At 38.5% G+C, this 22,606-nt stretch overlaps 1 protein-coding gene across 1 annotated transcript in view; it reads right to left on the bottom strand.

Moving 5' to 3' along the window:
- The window catches only part of XIRP2 (xin actin binding repeat containing 2), a 604,615-nt gene that overhangs the window by 94,543 nt on the left and 487,466 nt on the right, over window positions 1–22,606 (bottom strand). Inside the window, exon 6 of the mRNA XM_079924291.1 lies at window positions 8,000–8,153. Coding sequence (XP_079780417.1) covers window positions 8,000–8,153 — 154 coding nt within the window. The remainder of the gene's footprint in view (window positions 1–7,999; window positions 8,154–22,606) is intronic.

Here is a 22,606-nt window from a genome sequence, read left to right as displayed (position 1 = left end):
TTGCGGAGCACAGGCTCTGGATGCGCAGGCTCAGCGGCCATGGCTCACGGGCCCAGCCACTCCGCGGCATGTGGGATCTTCCCGGACCGGGGCACGAACCCGTGTCACCTGCATTGGCAGGCGGACTCTCAACCACTGCGCCACCAGGGAAGCCCTCAATTTTGTTTTTTAAATTCCATATATATGCGTTAGCATACAGTATTGGTTTTTCCCTTTCTGACTTACTTCACTCTGTATGACAGACTCTAGGTCCATCCACCTCACTACAAATAACTCAATTCCATTTCTTTTAATGCCTCAGTAATATTCCGCTGTATATGTGTGCCACATTTTCTTTATCCATTCATCTGTCAGTGGACATTTAAGTTGCTTCCATGTCCTGGCTATTGTAAATAATGCTTCAGTGAACATTGTGGTACATGACTCTTTGTGAATTATGGTTTTCTCAGGGTATATGCCCAGGAGTGGGATTGCTGGGTCATATGGTAGCTCTATTTTTATTTTTTTAAGGAACCTCCATACTGTTCTCCATAGTGTTTGTATCAATTTACATTCCCAACAGGGCAAGATGATTCCCTTTTCTCCACACCCTTTCCAGCACTTATTTTTTCTAGCTTTTTTGATAATGGCCATTCTGACCAGTATGAGGTGATACCTCATTGTAGTTTTGATTTGCATTTCCCTAATAATTAGTGATGTTGAGTATCTCTTCGTGTGCCTCTTGGCCATGTGTATGTCTTCCTTGGTGAAATGTCTATTTAGGTCTTCCACCCATTTTTTAACTGGATTGTTTGTTTATTTGATATTGAGCTCCATGAGCTGTTTGTATATTTTGGAGATTAATCCTTTGTCTGTTGTTTCATTTGCAAATATTATCTCCCATTCTGAGGGTTGTCTTTTTGTCTTGTTTATGGTTTCCTTTGTTGTTCAGAAGCTTTTAATTTTCATTAGGTCTCATTTGTTATTTTTGTTTTTATTTTTGTTACTCTAGGAGGTGGGTCAAAAAAGATCTTTTATAGTGTCTGGTCTTACATTTAAGTCTTTAATCCAGTTGGAGTTTATTTTTGTGTATGGTGTTAGGTAGTGTTCTAATTTCATTCTTTTACATGTAGCTGTCCAGTTTTCCCAGCACCATTTATTGAAGAGGCTGTCTTTTCTCCATTGTATGTTCTTGCCACCTTTGTTGTAAATTAGGTGTCCATATGTGTATGGGTTTACCACTGGGCATTCTATCCTGTACCATTGATCTATATTTCTTTTTTTGTGCCAGGACCATACTGTTTTGATTACTGTAGCTTTGTGGTATAGTTTGAAGTCAGGGAACCTGATTCCTCCAACTCTGTTTTTCTTTATCAAGATTGCTTTGGCTATTCAGGGTCTTTTGTGTTTCCATACGAATTGTAAGATTTTTTTGTTCTAATTCTGTGAAGAATGCCATTGGTAGTTTGATAGGGATTGCATTGGATCTGTAGATTGCTTTGGGTAATAGAGTCATATTCACAATATTGATTCTTCCAATCCAGGAACATGGAATATTTCTCCATCTGTTTATGTCATCTTTGATTTCTTTCATCAGTGTTCTATAGTTTTCTGAGTACAAGTTTTTTGCCTTCTTAGGCAGGTTTATTCCTAGGTATTTTATCCCTTTGTTGCAATGGTAAATGGGAGTGTTTCTTTAATTTCTCTTTCTGATTTTTCGTTGTGGGTGTATAGGAATGCCAGAGATTTCTGTGCATTAATTTGGTATTCTGCAATCTTACCAAATTCATTGATTTCTAGTAGTTCTAGTAGTTTTCTGGTGGAATCTTTAGGATTTTCTATGTAAAGTATCATGTCATCTGCAAAAAGTGACAGTTTTACTTCTTCTTTTCCAATTTGTATTCCTTTTGTTTATATTTCTTCTCTGATTTCCATGGCTAGGACTTCCAAAATTATGTTGAATAAGAGTGGCAAGAGTGGACATCCTTGTCTTGTTCCTGATCTTAGAGGAAATGCTTTCAGTTTTTCACCATTGAGTATAATGCTTGCTGCAGGTTTGTCATATATGGCCTTTATTATGTTGAGGTAGGTTCCCTCTATGCCCACTTTCTGGAGAGTGTTTATCATAAATTGGTGTGGAATTTTGTCAAAAGCTTTTTCTACATCTATTGAGATGATCATATGGTTTTTATTCCTTAATTTGTTAATGTGGTGTATCACAATGATTGATTTGTGTATATTGGTGAATCCTTGTGTCCCTGGGATAAATCCCACTTGATCATGGTGTATGATTCTTTTAATGTGCTGTTGGATTTTGTTTGCTAGTATTTTGTTCAGTATTTTAGCATCTATGTTTATCAGTGATATTGGTCTAGAATTTTCTTTTTTGTGATATCTTTTTCTGGTTTTGGTATCAGGGTGGTGGTGGCTTTGTAGAATGAATTTGGGAGTGTTTCTCCCTCTGCAATTTTTTGGAAGAGTTTGAGAAGGATCGGTGTTATCTTTTCTCTAAATGTTTGATAGAATTCACCTGTGAAGCCATCTGGTCCTGGAGTTTTGTTTGTTGGAAGATTTCTAATTACAGTTTCAATATCATTACTTGAGATAGGTCTGTTTATATTTTCTAATTCTTCCTGGTTCAGTCTTGGAAAATTGTACCTTTCCAAGAATTTGTCCATTTCTTCATGGTTATCCATTTTATTGGCATATAGTTGTTTGTAGTAGTCTCTTATAATCCTTTTTATTTCTGCAGTGTCAGTTGTGATTTCTCCCTTTTCATTACTAATTTTATTGATTTGCGTCCACTCCCTTTGTTTCTTGATGAGTCTGGCTAAGAGTTTATCAATTTTGTTTACCCTCTCAAAGAACCAGCTTTTAGTTTTATTGATCTTTGCTATTGTTTTCTTCGTTTCTATTTCATTTATTTCTGCTCTGATGTTTATGATTTCTTTCCTTCTACTGACTTTGGGTTTTCTTTGTTCTTCTTTCTCGAGTTGTTTTAAGTGTAGGGTTAGATTGTTTATTTGAGATTTTTCTTGTTTCTTGAGATGAGACTGAATTGCTATAAACTTCCTTCTTAGAATTGCTTTAGCTGCATCCCATAGGTTTTGGGTAATTGTGTTTTTGCTGTCATTTGTTTCTATGTATTTTTTTAATTTCTTCTTTGATTTCTCAGTGATCTGTTGGATATTTTGTAGCACATGTTTAGCCTCTATGTATTTGTGTTTTTTTCCTGTAATTCATTTCCAATCTCATAGTGTTCTGGTCAGAAAAGATGCATGATACGATTTCAATTTTCTTAAATTTACCAAGGCTTGACTTGTGACCCAAGATGTGATGTATCCTGGAGAATGTTCTATGTGCACTTGAGAAGAAAGTGTATTCTGCCACTTTTGGGTGGACTGTTCTATAAATATCAATTAGATCCATCTGGTCTATTGTGTCATTTAAAGCTTGTGTTTCCGTATTTATTTTCTGTTTGGATGATCTGTCCATTGGTGTAAGTGGGGTGTTAAAGTCCCCTACTATTATTGTGTTACTGTTGATTTCTCCTTTCATTGTTGTTAGCATTTTCCTTATGTATTGATGTGCTCCTATGTTGGGTGCATAAACATTTATAATTGTTATATCTTCTCCTTGGATTGATCCTTTGATCATTATATCTTGTCCCTCCTTATCTCTTGTAATAATCTTTATTTTAAAGCCTATTTTATCTTATACGAGTATTGCTACTCCAGCATTATTCTGATTTCAATTTGCATGGAATATCTTTTTCCATCTCTTCACTTTCAGTCTGTATGTGTCCCTGGATCTGAAGTGGGTCTCTTATAGACAGCATATATATGGGTCTTGTTTTTGTATCCATTCAACCAGTCTGTGTCTTTTGGTTGGGGCATTTAATCCATTTACATTCAAGGTTATTATCGATATGTATGTTCCTATTACCATTTTCTTAATTGTTCTGGGTTGTTTTTTGGGGTCTTTTTCTTCTCTTGTGTTTCCTGCTTAGAGAAGTTTCTTTAGCATTTGTTGTAAAGCTGGTTTGGTGGTGCTGAATCCTGTTAGCTTTTGCTTGTCTGAAAAGCTTTTGACTTCTCCATAGAATCTGAATGAGATCGTTGCTGGGTAGAGTAATCTTGGTTGTAGGTTTTTCTCTTTCATCACTTTAAGTATATCCTACCACTCCCTTCTGGCCTGCAGAGTTTCTGCTGAAAAATCAGCTGATAACCTTATGGGGATTCCTTTGTATGTTATTTTTTGTTTTTCCCTTGCTGCTTTTAATATTTTTTCTTTGAATTTAATTTTTGTTAGTTTGATTAATACATGTCTTGTTGTGTTTTTCCTAGGGTTTATCCTGTATGGGACTCTCTGTGATTCCTGGACTTGGGTGACTATTTCCTTTCCCATGTTAGGGAAGTTTTCCACTATAATCCGTTCAAATATTTTCTCAGACCCTTTCTTTTTCTCTTCTTCTTCTGGGATCCCTACAATTCGAATGTTGGTGCATTTACTGCTGTCCCAGATGTCTCTGAGATTGTCTTCAATTCTTTTCATTCTTTTTTCTGCTCCTCGGCAGTTATTTCCACCATTTTATCTTCCAGCTCACTTATTCGTTCTTCTGCCACTGTAATTCTGTTATTGATTCCTTCTAGTGTATTTTTCATTTCTGTTATTGTGTTGTTCATCTCTGTTTGTTTGTTGTTTAGTTCTTCTAGATTCTTGTTAAACATTTCTTGTATTTTCTCAATCTGTGCTTCCATTCTATTTCTGAGATTCTGGATAATCTTTACTATCATTACTCTGAATTCTTTTTCAGGGAGATTACCTATATCCTCTTCATTTATTTGATCTTGCAGGTTTTTAACTTGCTCCTTCATCTGTGACATATTTTTTTGCCTTTTTTTTTTTTTTTTTTTGCAGTACGCTGACCTCTCACTGTTGTGGTCTCTCCTGCTGTGGGGCACAGGCTCCAGAGGCACAGGCTCAGCAGCCATGGCTCATGGACCCAGCCGCTCCACGGCATGTGGGATCTTCCCAGACCAGGGCACGAACCCATGTCCCCTGCATCAGCAGGCGGACTCTCAACCACTGCGCCACCAGGGAAGCCCCTTTTTTTTTTTTTTTTTTTTATGTTTGGGATTGTGTTCCTATTTTACTGGTTGTTTGGCCTGAGGCTTCCAACACTGGAATTTGTAGGCTATTGGTAGAACTAGGTCTTGGTGCTGAGATGAGGAACTCTGTGAGACCACACTCTGATGAATATTCCCTAGATTCTGAGGTTCTCTGTTAATCCAGTGTTTTGGACTCAGAGCTCCCACTGCAGGAGCTTCCACCTGACCCCAGGCTCGTGAATCAAGATCCCACAAGCCACGTGGAGCAGCAAAAAAAAAAGAGAATAGCAAAGTAAAAAATTAAATTAGACTAAGAACTAACAGATTGGTAGAAAGAATGTAAAAATAAAAATATAGATGAATCAACAGCCAGAATGTACAACAGTACCACAGTAGTAAAAAAGAGGAGGAAGGAAAAAAAAAAGGGCACGGTTGGGGGGTAAGGGAGTGGGAGGGGAAGGACTCAGCTGTGGAGAGTGGGGTCTAAACAAGGGCGAGGTTTGGGTGGTGGGCAGAGCCAATGCTCAGGACCCACAGGGGTGGAAAATGCCCTAGGGGATATAGGGGGTGGGGCTTAGGCTCAAGGAACAGAAGGGGCCCAGGCTTGCCCCACTCTTGGTCTCAGAGGACAGGGGACCTCACCTGGGAGCCCAGCAGGCTTCCTGGGCTCAAGTGGGCAGGGCAAACACCATCCTCACTTCTGCTCCTCCGGTCTGGGGTCTGGGAGGGCCCCTCCCGCCTGCCTCTCCCGTTCTCCCCTGGGCCTCCCTCCTATGCCCCCAAGGACCCACGTGACCTGAAGGCAGCTTTGGAGGGCAGGGGATTGGCCTGGGAACTCAGCAGGCTCCCCAGGCTGAGTGGGCAGGGCAATCGCCCTCTCCTCTTCTCCTGCTCCTCCCACAGGGCCCCTCCCGCCTGCCTCTCCTGTTCTCCCCTCAGACTCCCTCCTATGCCCCCATAACCCACGCAGCCTGGATGGGGCTTTGGAGAGGTGGGAAGTGGATTGGGAGCTCAGCAGACTCCCCAGCCTGAGTGGGCCAGGCGATTGCCCTCCACTCCTCTCCCACGGTTCCTAGAGAGTCCCTCCCACCTGTCTCTCCTGATCTCCCTGGCCTCAAGGGTGTGGATCTTGTATGGCCTCCACTTCTCCTCCCCCTTTTGTCCCCCTACATCCTACCAATTCACTCTGGGGTTCCTCCTGTCTCCTTGGGGGTCAGAGTTCCCCGCTAGCTGCCGGCAGGCACCCTAGTTGTGGGGAGATGCTAACTCCGCATCTTCCCACACCGCCATCTTGACTCCTCCCCTCTAAGTCATATCTTGAAACTAAATTATAGCTGCCCTCCAAGACTGCCTTTTCTAAGCTTGTAAATTAAAGAGACTTTTAAGAAGCTTTGCAGGGGAACCAAAGAAAACACGGGACAGGAGAAGTAGGGTGAGATGAGAGTTGTTTATCTCATGTAACTTTGATCAGTTTGCCAACCTCATATACACCTCCCTGTGCTAAGATCTCCACAGGCCAGCATCATCAGAACATAAATCATTCCCTAAAGCTTCCCTGTTTTTGGCCTCTGCTAATCTAATTCTTTTCCATTCAGCCAAGTGCACACAAAGTTTAATCACAAGGCTAGAAATACGTGGAGTAAATTCTTCAAGACTGATACTAATCCTATTAGGATATCAATTGGGCATACCAAAACTAATTGAAAATGAAAAAGAGAGATTGAGATTCTCATTTGAAGGTATTTAGAGACCACGCTTGGCCCATCCTTAGAAAACTCCCCTTTATTCTTTCCACACCACCTCCCACTGCAAATTACATACTTAAACCAATTGGAAACAGAATGGGCTAAATCATATGTAAATCATTCTGAGGTTCAGCCTGTACTATCATAGAGTATAGCTTCTCAAACCTTAACGTGCACACGAATCATTTGAGGATCTTGTTAACATGTTGATTCTGATTCAGTAGGACTGGGGAGGGGCCCAAGTTTCTGCATTTCTAATATGCCTCCAGGTGATGCTCCTGGTCTGATTCACAGAAGACATTTTGAATAGCAAAGTTTTAGAGTATCATTTGCTTTCCAAAATTGTGACCTGTCTGTCATATTCCAAAGAATATTCCACATTGCTCATGTTGACTGGTAACTTGATGGCTGGCTATATATAAATATATATATCAAAGAATGTCCTAAAAGTTGTACTAATTATGATCTTCAACAAACATCACAAATCCTATAATATGCATTACTTGGCTAAAATGGAAAAACCCAGAATGTGACTAATCAGAAATGATAAACGATATCTGTATTTTATAATAAATTATTTATATTTTGCACTTCTGTCATAGTTGAAATTATATTGATAGTGTAATTTCTAACATATGAGCTAGTGACTTTTTAATGACATTTGTAAAACAATCAAATTTAAGAGGTTTTCCCTTAAATTATGACATTCTCATGTCACTTTTTATTCTGAATTCATTAAGCACATTAAGTTTAATTGTCTGAAAAAGAGATGCTGAAGGCATTAAATTTTTTTTGTTTTTCCATCAACAATTACTTATATTTTATCCTTTTATTTCCCATAGACAGAGAGACAAATATGTTTTCCTTTCTTTCACAAAAGGAAAAGTCAAATGACGGTCAAATGCATTGCTCCAAAAGCATAATACAGAAAATGCTTATTGTACTGATTTATACTTAATTAAAATATATTTTACTTTTAAAAATTAAAGCACATATGGTATAGAGAGAAGTATTTAAATATACCTTCCTTTTTTCCCCCTGAATTGTGTTTCTTGAGCTATTCCTTCCCAATTTTTAAACAAAACTTTTTAAGGTTTTATTTATTAACCACTCATGCTGTATAATATATAATCCCAAGAAATCACATCAAAATATTATGCTAACCTTCAAAGATGTGGCTGTGACCACTTTCAGGTGACATCTTTTCAAAAGGTGTTTCCTCACCTTTCTTGTCTGAATCTTTCACAGAATCATCGGACTGGCTCCCAGGCTGACTCTTAAATGTTGGTGAATACAAATTTCTCTCAATTTCCACTTCCTGTTAGAAGACATTAAAGGGATGTGTGTTAAAGCTATCAGTGGGAAACAGATGTGGTTTTTAGGGGGTTTAGAAGGCGGGAGTGAGCGAGGGAGGAAGTTTCTATGAGTGATGCTTTCCAATATGCTTCGGGTAAAATGTTGATAACTTAGCCAAGAATGGCAAACACATATCTGACGCTTAGTTTACTTTTCTGCCACAGGTTCCACTTCTGAATTAGCTTTTCTTTCATGTGGCTTTTTTTGCTCTCATAAAAGAGAGAAAGTGGAAATAAGAGCCAAAATACAACATAATATAAGTTAATAGATGCAACTTCCTAAGGCCTGAGAAATGTCCATAAGGGATTTCAAAAAATAGCTATATATCAACATTATATGCTTAAGACAGAAGGAAATGAGTTTTTCTTTAATGTCATGCTCATCCTATGGTGATAAACTTAGTAATTACAGAGCTCCCAAACCTATTCAGCTACCATACAAAAGTACAGTTTGGCAGTTCATAGAGATTATGAAATTACTTCTTTGAGACAGTAATTCAAAATTGGAGAGAGAAAAGTTTCCCAATGGAAAAAAGTATAAAGGATATTTTGAATACAGGGAGTCTAGTGTTTCTTATTTTATAAATTAATACAATCCAATAAAACAAACCAAGTCAATCAGACTAATTATTTTGAATAAAAAATTGTGAAAAATAAGTAAATTAGCCAAGACAACTTGAGAAGCAAAGTGTATTCTTTTTTAAATCAAGTAATACATTGAAAAAGGTTTTAATAGCTACTCACAAGTTTTATATTTTTGTACATGAGGTGGTATTTTCTAAACAACAACCATTCAGACAAAGATGTGATAAATTGCTCTTCACTTTTGTTACAATTTAAATACACTGGCATGAATGAGTCAAGTTTGAGAGACAGCTAAAAACTCTAAAACATTTCTTAGAGTAGGTATATTTCCTGTATCTATGATATGGTTAGAAAGGCAATGCTTTCAGATAAATAACGTCTTAACTTCTTAGCATGTTTATGTTTTCTAATTTTCACACACAGAATATATATATATATATATATATATATATATATATATACAGATACTACATACATAATATATATACTACATACATACAATATATAATTAGAAAATATTGGCATGTGTTTAATCATCTCATCTTTAAATCTCCCCCCCACCCCCAGTATATGATATATACTATCTTCACTGTGAATGTTTAACTGGAACTAAAAACATTTACAGGAGTAAAACAAAGGAAAAGAAGTTTCCATTTTTTTCAAGGCATTGCCTTTAACATTTGTGTTTCCAACTATTAGCAAAAACCCAAAGGTTCATAACAGCAGTGTGCTTTATGTTGTCAAGACACAGTGTCAGACAAGCCACGGCATGTGGCATGAGCTCCTGAGCTAGTGGACGAGCACAGAATTCCCAACTCAGTTCAGTCTGGTGTCCTCTCCCACTGTCACATGAAGTGACTCTATGAAATGGATGCGATATGTTTATTTGCTCTTGTTTCAGCAATTTAATCCAACTCCTAGCACTGGCAAAAATAAACTAAGTTAAATAAAGAAAAAATCAAGATGCCTCAAAAAGTAGTGATTCTTGTTCAGAAAATTTTTGTTTTGACAAAGGGCGGAATGCTGAACATGGTCCACGAACTTGATAGATAATGTGAAAGTATCGTCTCTCTGTTTCATATAGAAACATGAAATGTGATTTGGTAAAGTCATTTAAGCAAATTTCAGGCAGTGATGACACTAACTTATGCTATATTGATATTCTCAACTCCGAATTCACAACTATCAAAAGTACCTCACATATTGAGGCAGTAAGGGGCCCCGCAGACAACCCACAAACGAAAATAGTAGACCCATTTCTACTCTTTGATCATCAGATCCAAGTCAGTCTGTGGCAAGTTCCTTAGCACCCTGGCAAGTGGTAAGAAGGGGACTGTGTAGAAAAGAACTTCTTAGATAAGGTTGCATTGAGCTATCTCTAATCAAAGCAATGATCTGCTTTAAAATCTTTTAATCTGTTTTATGCACTGTGCTTCTACAAAAGATTTACTCTGAGCGAAAATCTACAGGCTTAAACAAATGCACCCAACACCACTTTAGAGGGGAAAAACACCACAGCTTTTGATTATGAGAAGCTTGGATTCAAGCCTTCCCTTCTCTACTTATTAGCTGCGTGACTTTCTTCAGGTCACTTGATACATCTGGGACTAAGTTTTCTCGTATGTTATAGGAAGAGATTTAGTCACTGAACATCTAACCTCCAACAATCAACCATTAGTAGTGCAATTTCATTTGAAATTAAATAAAACATAATAAAGGATTATAATTCATCTGTTGTAGGTTCCAGTCTAGTAAGGGAGACAAAGCGTAGTAAAGCACATAAATAAATGTAAGTATGCAACTATGTACAGATTACGAAGGAGAGATACGTACACTCTGAGCACCTCAAATAGAGGAATTAACCTAGTGAGGAAAGTCATAAAAAGCCACCCTGGGGAAAAGATCTTCAGCTGATATTTGAAGGATAAATATCCTACTTTGGCAAAATCTACTCTAGAGGTAGGCTGAGCTTTTCACGCTGCAGACCTGATTCTGTCATGTGTGCAGATGTACACACTCACACACACACACGAATTGCTAAAAATTCTTCAGTAACTCCTCACTCAGCTAAGATCATAATAGTTTGTATGTCCCTTCACTGGCACCACTGACATTTTGAACCAGATAATTCTTTCTTGTGAGGGGCCTATTCTGTACATTGTAGGATGTTTAGCAGCCTTCCTCCTTTTTGCCTGCTAGATGCTAGTAACGCTGCCCCCTAGCCGTGACCATTAAGGTGTGTTCAAACATTGTCAAATCTCCGGTGGGGAGCAAAGTCACACTTGGTTGAGAGCCACTGCTCAAGAGCTGGATGGACTGGAGGAAGGTCAATATGTACATGAGAAGATCAATTATGAGAGTATGGTAGTGCTCCAGGCAAGCAACGACAAAGAGTGGTGATGGAAATAAAGAGAAGTGAACTAAGCTGAAAGCTATTTAGGATGTAAAACTGACAAGACTAGATAATGGGCTGAATCTGAGGTTTGAGAAAGACAGAGAATTTCATTTTTCTTTCTGGCGTACACAGCTAACTGAGTCGTGGTATGATTAAATAATGTCAGAGTACCAGAAGAAGCCTGATTTGGGAGAAAGGAAAGACCATGAATTGGGTACCAAGATGTTCAAAAGACATTGGAATGATAGTCCTGGAGCTCAGTGGAGAGGTCTTAACTGAACAAGTAATTTGTGAGTCATCTGAGTTATAGTGGTTGGTAATTGAAACAGAAGGTGTGAATGAAGTTGCTTCAAGTGTGATGAGGAAAACGTCCAGAGCCAAGCCTTAAGAAATGCTGACATTTAATAGCAGACAAGAAGAAGGATGGAAGAAAATTAGAAGCGAAGAATATTGTTAACAATATTTAATTCTTACTGAGAGTATAAATTAGATAGGAACTTAAATATAATATATCCTTTGAGTTTAGCAACATGCATATAAACTGTAGAGCAAAACTGTTTTGGTGGAAGTAAAAAGACTGGAAGGCAGATCGAACTGGTGAAGGGTTGACTGAGAGATAGCTGGTGAAGATAATTTCTTGAATAGTTTAGTGTTAAAGTGAAGGGGAGAAATAGAGCAGTAACTTGAGAGATGTGTTTTGCTTATGTTGGTGGTAAAGAGAGAGACTTGCATATGTTGAAAAGTCAACTGAAGGGATTAGTGAGTTGGAGAGGTTGGCTGTGCTGAGGAGAGAGGGAAAAGTCAATGATGTAAAATCCCTGAGAGGGGCAAGAAGATGGCACCCAAAGCGCAGAATCAAATATAACACAAAGATAGGAGAACGTAAAGCATTCTGGTTGTCACTGATGGGAAGGAAGGTGAAGTTACCATAGATATAGGTGATTTGTATGCTTGGAAGCTTGAAGACAGGAACATCTCAATCTGAAATTGTCTGTTGTCTCTGTTAGGATGTGAGGTCTGAAGAAACTGGGAGGAGTATTGGGAAGACAATGAAGAAAGTTTAAGTTCATTGCTGTGGGGTATGGGACGTGAGATGAGCAGACAGAGGTGGCCATGCTTAATGCAGCACTGGGTGCCCATTTGAGGTTAGTAATATCAAGTTTACAGGGCTACTGTTAGGTGTTATTGAGTGAATTTGTCTGCAATTTCTCCACAGTTCTACTTTAGACAAGGAGAAAGTGGATAGCTGCTGACTTCAGCCAGATAGAGGTTTTGTGAGGAAAAAATAAAAAGAAAATGGGTATTGTAGGGTAGTCTAAGGTGTGGGAGGGGAGAGGTATTAGGGAATTTAGGTTACCATCAAGAGAAATAAGAGAGTGATTGAAATGATACACCACGGCATGCAAGATGGATCGACAGGGAAGAAAGTAAAGGAACGGTGGATCAGAAGACAGAAAAAGGATCATCACACTCACTCTCGGTGAGTTTAAGGAACACTTGTATGTACTGTGAATACTTGGCGAAGCAAATTGGAAAGAAAGGCGAATGAGCTGTTCGCTTTACTGATTTGGGAAGTAGAACAGTTACAGTTGTTAGGATCCATTTGTGACCATAAAAATGGAAGCTAAAGTGGAGTAGAGGAAAAAGTTGTTAAATAAGAGGAAAGCTAGGAACTCAGAGGCTATGATATTTCAGGTTAATGGAAGGGCTTGGAAGGCTGAGAAAGACTGTAAGTTAAGTCTCAGCCTCCCTGGTAAGCAAGGGAACCTTAACTGAAATTTAATAAATAACAGTGATGAAGGGGGACAAAATGGTACACCTGACTGCCATGAGCCTCAGATGATCACAGTTTTTAACAAGAGAGTGGGAGAGGAGTGGCCAGAAAGAACAATGGCCTCAAAATACACAAGGAGGATTCAAGGATGATGGTTTTTCAAGGGAGAGTCATGCTCCTGTTGAGGCAAGAAAGTAGAGAAAGCATTTGTGGAAGAGGTTGAGGGTAGAGAGGAGATTGCTGATGATGGACAGGTAGCTCCAGAAGCACTGGTGCAAGCTCTGGTTTAAATAATATCCTAATAAATAAAATCTCTCAATAATGTTTATAATCTTTTCTAGCTTTAAAACACCTTGAAACCAGGAAAGACATGGAAAATAGGAGAAATTTAAGCTTAAAAGAGAATGAAAACCTTTTTCTTACATACATTTATTTCTTTAACATGATATATAATTATTATCTTAGAAGATAAAATATGTATATTCAAAAGTGTCAGAATGGAAAATGCCAACTTTCAATCACAATCTAGCATCTACTCCCCAAGAGAACATGGAGCTATATAAGATCACCTAAAATGGTCAGAACATCCTCCCAGGCATTTCAAAGGAAAGTGGATTGCCTTATTACTTTGTATTTTTTCTTCTCAGTATGGGTTCATGAGTCACAAGGTCACTGAGGTGGGAGGGGTTGGAAGGGGAGCAGGGACTAATAAAATGAGAATGTTTGGACTTGTCTATATTTAAAGTGCTGAGCTAGCTCATGTACATTCCTGACTCAGTGGGTTCTTGCCTTTAGAGAAATAAAAAGGAAGTTTTATGCCGACATAAAGAAAAGGCCAGAAAGAAAGGGAAATTATCAAAATACAAGAGACAAGTGAAGAAACCTCCTTATGATGAATTCTGCTGACTTGAGGGAAAAGGAGAACTCCAATCATGGCTTGAAGGCTTCATGAATGAACAATTCTGCTGAAGGTTTATAATCCCTTTTCCCCAACCCCTTTCCTGGAAGGTTTTACCTCCTCCCTCTGTGTATTTTTTCTTTTTTAATTAATTAATTAATTTATTTATTTATTTATTTTTGGCTGAGTTGGGTCTTTGTTGCTGCCCATGGGCTTTCTCTAGTTGCGTGAGCGGGGGCTACTCTTTGTTGCGGTGCGTGGGCTCCTCATTGTCGTGGCTTCTCTTGTTGTGGGCTCTAGGTGCGCAGGCTTCAGTAGTTGTGGCACGTGGGCTCAGTAGTTGTGGATCCCGGGCTCTAGAGTGCAGGCTCAGTAGTTGTGGCGCACGGGCTTAGTTGCTCCGCAGCACGTGGGATCTTCCCCGGCCAGGGCTCAAACCTGCGTCCCTTGCATTGGCAGGCAGATTCTTAACCACTGCGCCACCAGGGAAGCCGCCCCCCTCTGTGTATTAAAAATATCATTTCCCTCGTAACACAACTCAGTGCAGCCTTCTCTATGAAGTTCCTTCAATCATTCCATTCCACAGCATCTTTCATCCATTCAACATACTTTTGAACATTTATTATGTCTCAAGCACTGTTCTAGGCATTGTGAATACAAAGATGATATGCAGGTTGGGTCCTCAAGAAGCTCATAGTCTAGTGACAGAGAAAGTATATCAATTGACCCTTGTAACACAAAAAAGAGTGTGTAATGATAAGGAAATGCAGGCATCCTGGACACACAGAGGGAGAATTTCTTTAAGATGTGGTCAGAGCGAGCTGACCTGTATACCACAAAAAAAAAAAAAAAAAAAAAAAGGTTATGTCAGAGCTGATTCATGGACTGAAGTTGAATTCCATCCTGTAGGTAACAGGAATCCTTGAAAGTGAATGAAATAGGGGTAACAAGATTAAATTCATACTTTAGACAGATATCTGTCAAGTATATGAAAAATATATAATAATGGAATAAGATGACTATCTTATATAGTAAGTATAATAAGGAGCTTATTAAAATTTCCATTTGAGGGACGGAACAAGCCTACAACAGACTAGTGAGAAGGGGAGTAGAAAGAGAGCACATTAAAAAGGTATAATATTTACACATAAAATTAGTAATTTATAAGGTAAAGGTAGTAGAGGAGTGAATGAAGTCTAGCATAGCTCACAGATATTCTAATTTGGATGGTTGTATAAAATCAATAAAACAGGATGAATTTCTTTTCCAAACCCAAAGAAGTTAAGGCCAATTTCAGGGTTCCTTCTGGACCCACCACAAAAAGTGAGGTGATCTAGGAGGGATCCTGGGAGATCAAGCATATACCACACCCTAACGGTTTTGGGGCAATATTACTCCGGATGGAAGCCACAGGGGCTTCTGTTTCTCCCGGTACATATTTCACACATGAAAGTGAAATTTAACCTTTCCATGAAAATATTGATCAAAAACAACAGAGTTATCTTGCTTTAAAAATGATGCCTGGGTTTCATTTTTGAGGGGTTGGTAGGTGCAGCCTCCTCTGTGAATAAGGCCTTTGACATGTGGAATATGAGTTTTCCATGAGACATCCAGATGAAGTCATCCAGGAGGCAGCTACATTTCTCAAAAGAGAAATCTGTGCTAGAGTGAAAGATTGAGGACTCACTAGCAACAAGCTGATAGTTACAACAGTAAGAGTGTATTCAATTACCCAATTAGAGTATATGGAATAAGTGCAGACAGCTGAGAAAGAACCTCACTGGCAGGAGACAGGCGAAGGAAGATTATCTGGGGAAGGCAGTAGAGGAGGAACAGTCAGAAGCAGGGCCACTCCCAGTCCACTCGGTGCCTTGAGCTCATCAGAAAAAGGTGCCTTCTCTTCCAGACACATTATTCCATCTGTCAGAAAGTTGTCATACTATATTGATTTTTAGACCAGAACATGTTACTGCCACCTGCTGGAAAATGTCACAATAGATACACGATTCCATCTTAGTTTTGCTGGGCACCTCTTTCCCTAGATGTGTGACCTTAAGCAGATTACAACCTGCACAACTGTACGTGGCTGCCAGAAGCTGCCAATGAAGAATGAAGGCCATGAATGCCAAGGATGTAGGGCATTTTCAGAAAACTGGAGAAGAGAAACACTCCTTGAAGAAATCTTAAAGGCCAGCATTTCCTGAATATTACTTTGTGCTAAAGGTTCTGCTCTATATGCATATTTTTATTTGATACTTTAAACAATACTCTGAAGTAGTTATCTTTTTTGTTTGCTTGTTTTAATATTTTGAGTTACAATGCAATACTACATCATTGTTTATTTTGTTGTTCAAACTGTTTCTGCTTTGGCCATTGGGAGCTCGCTCTTTCCTTCTTTCTTTTTTGGCTGCACTGCCCTACACGTGGGATCTTAGTTCCCTGACCAGGGATCAAACCTGTGCCTCCTGCAGTGGAAGCTCAGAGTCCTAAGCACTGGACTGCCAGGGAATTCCTCTAAAGTTAGAGAGCTTAAGTAACTTGAATAATTTGCCCAAGTCCACACAGTATTAAGTGCTAGACCTGGGTCTCAAATGCTGATCTGTTTGATACTTAGCTGATATTTTTAATTGCTACATAAACCTGTCTTCCTACTGTAATTTATTAATCAATCCCCCAAATTGAAATAATATGGGTTAGAATGGGATGACAGTACCAACTCCTTTACAGCTATAAATGTGCCTTATTCCTCCTTAGACCTTTAGTAGCATTATGCCTTATACATTGCAGGCATTTAACAAACTTCGAGCTGAATTTTTAAAATCTCATGACATTTTATATTCACATAGCATCCAGGAACAGAAGTAGAAAATAGGCAAATTCAATAATTAGATGGGGAAAGCGTGATGAATGTTACAACATAACACACTCTATTGCATGCCACTGCTCAAGAAGGGTCAAAAGAAATCTTGGCTAACTCCCTCATTTAATCACACTTGATCAATATTTTCAATGTTGGGTTTATCAGGTGAATTAACTGGGCTGCATGATTTCGCAATAACTTCTCAGTAACTTGGCATTTAGAACCTTTTAATATGGGTCCAACGGGCCCCATCTGCCTATGCTAGCCCATCCCTCTGGCTGTTCTCAAAGGTAAATACCTTTGAGGTATTTACCTAAATACCTATTTACCTTAAGGTAAATACTTATTTACCTTAAGGTAAATACCTAAATCATCTCTGCACTTTCTGCTTCTCCACCTGTGTTCATACATGTTTGCCTAAAAACACTCTCCCCCATACGCCCACTTGCCATATTTTCCTATAGAAATTCCAACTGTCTTTTCACATGAGGGTTAAGTGGCTCTTGCTTTAGGAAGCTTTCTCCTAACGCCACAGCGAAAGGCAATCCCTCCCACATCAGAGCTCCTCCAGTATCTGCAATCTCCTTGATGCCTCTTTTTCACTCTGCTTTGCATTCTACTCATTTTTTTTCTTTTTGGAGTTTTTAAAAAAATTTTTGTTTTGTTTTTGAAGTATAGTTGATTTACAATATTATACTAAAGTATACAGCATAATGATTCAATATTTTTATAGATTATGCGACATTTAAAGTTATTACAAAATAATCTACTCATTTTTGACACATCTTGTTTTCCCCATTACACTGTCAGCTCATTAAGGTTAAGCTTTATTCATCTTTAAGGTCCACATGACATCTAACACACTGCTTTCCTTGAACACTGCAGATACTTACTCAATATCTGTTGAATGGATTCAAATAATTTTTGAATTTTATATTCACATAAAAACTGAGAACTCAATACAATCTAGAAATGTCCAGAGATGGTAAAGACATGTGAGATAGAGTGAAAGGGCAGACATTAAAAACAAAACAAGACAAAACAAAAAAAAACCAGGCTAACTCCTTTGGGGAGAGAAGGAAAAACAAAATTTATACACTGCACAGGATAACTCAAAACTTTACTGTCAATACTTTAAAAATATTCCTTTAGACACAACTCAGCAGTCTAATGGAAAGCAATTTTATCACAATTTTAAAACTTTAAACTTAAAAAAATCTATGACACATGAAATAAAAAATTGGAGTATTAAAATTATTGTCTATAAGCAAGAATATATGCATTTTTCCTAAAGTGCTATAAAAATTTCCTTTTTTAAAACTGATCATCAATTATTATGGTATTTCTATTACTCCTTCCAGCATGGGTTTAAATATTAAATAACAGAATAGAAGCTACCATTTTCCAGGGAAGAAAATGAATCAATAATTTTTATAACTTTCAAATTGCTTTTATCAATGCTTATTGACTGTACAGCAATAAAATTAACATCGTCCATGTCACTCCTATAGGTACTTTTTTCCCAAGTAATCCTACAGTCCCCTGTTCTACTATGGTGCACACAGATACCACATCCAACCACGTTAATTAATCCATTTCACTTACTACTGTTATGGGCTGAATTGTGTGGCCCTCCCCCCGTCCCCAATTCGTATGTTGAAGTCTCAGTGCCCTGTAGCTCAGAATGTGACTGTATTTGGAGACAGGGCCTTTAAAGAAGTGATTAAGTTAAAATGAGGCCCTTAGGGTGGACCTTATCCAATCAGACTGGGGTCCTTATAAGAAGAGGAAATTTGGACTCCCTAATAGATACCAGGTGTGCACATGCAGAGGGATGGCCACAAGAGGAGGTACCAGAGGGTGGCCATCTGCAAGCCAAGGAGAGAACCCACCCTGTCAGCAAGTGTTATCTTGGTTTCGGTCTCTGGAATTGTGAGAAAATAAATCTCTGTTGTTTAAACCACCAAATCTGTGTATTTTGTTATGGCAGCCCTAGCAAACTGATATAGTACACTTAGAGCAATAAGGATATAACTGGCCATTGAATACATCTATTAAAATAAGTTCCTCAGTAGCTTTAACAACAACAGATTTTTTCAACTCGTTGTGTCTCTACAGCCAGACAGAAACGTTCTTACTAACTACCACTAAGGTGGTCTCTCCTTCGTGAGAGACGGATAAGTCTCTCACTTATGGGATGAATTTAACAGGATAACTATCAGAGTAGCTGTGCATCACAATTTTTGAATGCGTTTACCTCACCATGTCTACTCTGCTTTGGAAGTAAGGCTCACATGTGATATAAGGTATGCAGGCCGTAGTTTCTGAGACTAAGCCATAGGCAAAAGTTTTCCTAGTTATTTTATAACCTCCTGACCAAAGTGAGATTCATTCTTGAAATTCTGACTTTTGCAAATACGTTCCCACTGTGACTCTGTCTGCATTCTGGTCAATGTTATTAAATTCTGACCGATTTTTAGGTCCTCAGGTGAAACGAACATAAGCCTTATCTGTCTCTTGACAAGCCAATACAAATCAAGGCACAAAGTCCCAAAGAATTCTCTGGCAGAAAGACCTAAAGCAAAAAACCATAAACACATAAATAGCACTGACCCTCAAGATCATTCTCTCTGTGTTTTATTTTATGTTACATTTGATTTCTTTAATTCTAGGTCCACCACTTAAGGCCATTCTTCACTTTGACTTTAGTTCCGGAATGATATAAAGACTTCTTGAATTTTATCTCTAAACCTGTGATGTATACTAAAATTCTCCCCAACATTTCTTCTTTAGAATTCCTGAAACGGATGCCATGGCCCTCAGGAACAAGGGTATGTCGCTACCATCTTTCATCTTTTCCTCTTGGTGCCCTGCAGAGGGCTAGGAATGGAGGAGGCATGCAGTGAGAAATGTTCTCAAAATAAAAGACGGTCTCTAGGATTTCTGTAGATCACCTAATGTAATAAATGTGCCTACCAATCTTTACTATATTATCAAAGAATTTGACAAATATATTAATTCAAAAAGAGGGCTTTTGCTCACAGATGCAACTAGTGGGCCATCATATAACTGCAGAACTCAGGAGAGCTCAGCCACCGGGACCTTGGGTCTCCCTGCAGCCAGAATCAGGTCCCTTCAGATGATGCTCTCTGGTGCCTGTGCTCTGCCAGAGAGGCTGGTGAGCCTGGATGGCCGAGCCAGCACTGTCACAGCCAAGTAAATGCTGTCACCTATACTTCTGGGGCTGGAAACAATGTTGCTGTCAACTATGGGTAGACCTTCAACCTTTCCCATGCCTGTTACGTTATTTCTCTGCAGAATGAGCCTGCTTCTCATCGCCTCTCTTAGAACGTACAAATGGGTATAAAGCAACTCAGCACACATTCATCTTCTTGGTGTGAAACCTTGTACTGTGCCCTACACGTTAAGTTAGATGTCATCATTCCTGTTTTCTAAGTGGAGGAAATGAAGTATAATTATAGTCCTGGTTCATAGCCCTATTTTGGGTTGAGTCCAAAATGAAAACTCCTAGGTCCCAACTTTTTAAAGAAAATATTCTCTATATGTGTGTGCCCCATTATTTAATATTCTTGGAAGAAGGACTCTTCAGGGAGGGGAAAAGCTGATTCCGGTCTTGAATGCATGTTTCCTCATTTCTTTAGTTTAACTGATCTCATTTAGAAGCTGGGCATGTCCATGATTATTTTGTTATTTGTTATTGACCTAACAGAAAGAATGCTGTGAAATTGAAAAAGGTATGTTTTGAAGTTCCCCATGCACAAAAATAAACCATGTTGTTATTTGAACTTTGAGTGGCAGTGCATATCATTATGTCCCTTCGTTTCTCACCTCCTTAGAGACCATGTTCATCTGACTTGCTGTGTGCCTAAGAAAGCCTGTGGCATTTTATGCTCTGGGAGAACTGAACACAAATTCCCCCTGAGATGGAGCTTTTTAGTGCTATGTACCCTTATTTTCATGCTGGCATCCTATTTCGGCAGTTAATTTTCCATAAAAAGCAGAAATACCACCTCCTTCTCCTTCTCAGTCAAGAATCAAATTCTGCAGCTTGCCCCAGTTGCTCTCATTTTCTTAAATAGACCCCTAAAGTATTTTATGATTATCTTTATTAGTTGGAGACTATATCCAGGCTTGAAATAATTCTAATGAAAAGAAAACTTCTATTAAAATATTCTAGCTAGTTTCAATCGACCATGTTACTGGCAATGGAAAATTCCCTAATGGCTAAACCTTTTAAAGCTAATCTGCTTTAACACAACTTAAAACTGATATGCCATTTGAGATTTAGGTGTTAGCATGCAAAGTGTTTTCTTTTCCTATTCTTATATTCACTTGTTATTTCATTTCCCCTTAACTTTTTGAAAATGAGATAACCCAACAATATTCCCTAGTGTTGCATGAATGTTAAAAGCAAATTTCTGTATTCAAACTATCATACTAAAAAATGCAAAAGAATAAAGTGAAAAAATGTATACTTGCATGGATGGTGATCTAACAATGGTCAGAGTGAATCGTTTATGTTTCCTGAGGGGCACGAAGTTCTTGACAACGAGAACATTCACATGATTGTGTTGAGTTGCGGTGACAAGGTGGAAAACGGCTGGAAGCTAGGTGGACCTGGGTTTAAATTTCAACTCCATCACTTTCTGGCTTAGTGAACTTGAGAAAATTATTTCATCTCTGTGAGCTTCCATTTCTTCCTCTATAAAATTATGATAATATTGTTCACTTTGAGGTGAATATAAAATATGGTATTGGGGAGAGTAGGCATTCAACACCTGATAGCTACTCCATAGACATTTCAATACACGATTTTAACAATCATCAATGAAATACTAAGAAGGAAACAGAGTTTTCCAAAGTCAAAGAGACACTTCAGAGAAGATTTCTTGGGGAATGTATTTGATTTCTGGCTGTGAATTCTCTTCTAGACACTAAATTGAATATTCAGAAAAAAAATGTGGTCCTCATAAAGTATAAATATTTATATTCATGGGCTAATTATGCCATGTTGAGAGTTTGTTAAAAAGAGCCTGAGATACATGTTCTTATGAAGCTTCTGACTGTCCATGTTTTACAAATTATCAAAAAAGATGGGCTTTAATCTTCTTTCATCTCCTATGAGCTATGGGAACTTGATATATCGTAAACTCCCTGTAACTCTTTTTCTTTACCATAAATTGAGGGCAATGGTAACTCAGACTTGCTGAAGTGATAATTAGAATAATCACTGAAAGTAATGCCTATAAAATGCCTTAGATGCTTCGGAGGCAGTGTTGCTCTCATTCAAAGTTCAAATTGTTCAGAATCAAGAAGTAGAAACATTGAGACTTGTGAAGGTATCACATACCCTAACACCGTTATTTGCTGTTTGTAGGGAATACAACACTCGGCACCATGGAGGAACAGGTGGCAAAGAAAGCTTGCTCAAGTCCTCCCTTCCTTGGGGACTGTGCTCTCTGCTAGAAATAACGCTGTGGAGCTCTAGGAAGCCAGATACGCTCCCAGAGAGAAGTTCACAGATACGCTCCCAGAGAGAAGTCCATGGAGTGGCACTGAAGAAGTGCAGAAAAGGCCTCATCTTTTCCTGGGAGAGTTCCCGTTTCTGTATTATGTACTACAGATGGTCAAAAAAATGTCAAGGGAGATCAGCCCCACTGAGACTGAGGTAAATCATTTCAAAGGCTCAGGGAAAAGTGGAAAGCATACTAGCACTCTACAATCTCTCATCTCTCAGAAACTCATTTTATAAATCCCCATGAACAACACAACAAGCTGTTTTAAATATAGTAACAAAGAAGGGGAGGCTCCAAGTGGATTATCCATATAACATTTTTACAATGCTGAAAGGGAAAAGAGAGCTCTTATAGGCCAATTAGATCA

The sequence above is a fragment of the Stenella coeruleoalba genome (assembly GCF_951394435.1).
Source record: "Stenella coeruleoalba genome assembly, chromosome: 6".
Classification (NCBI taxonomy): Eukaryota; Metazoa; Chordata; class Mammalia; order Artiodactyla; family Delphinidae; genus Stenella; species Stenella coeruleoalba.
This window is presented reverse-complemented; position numbering and strand designations above follow the sequence as displayed.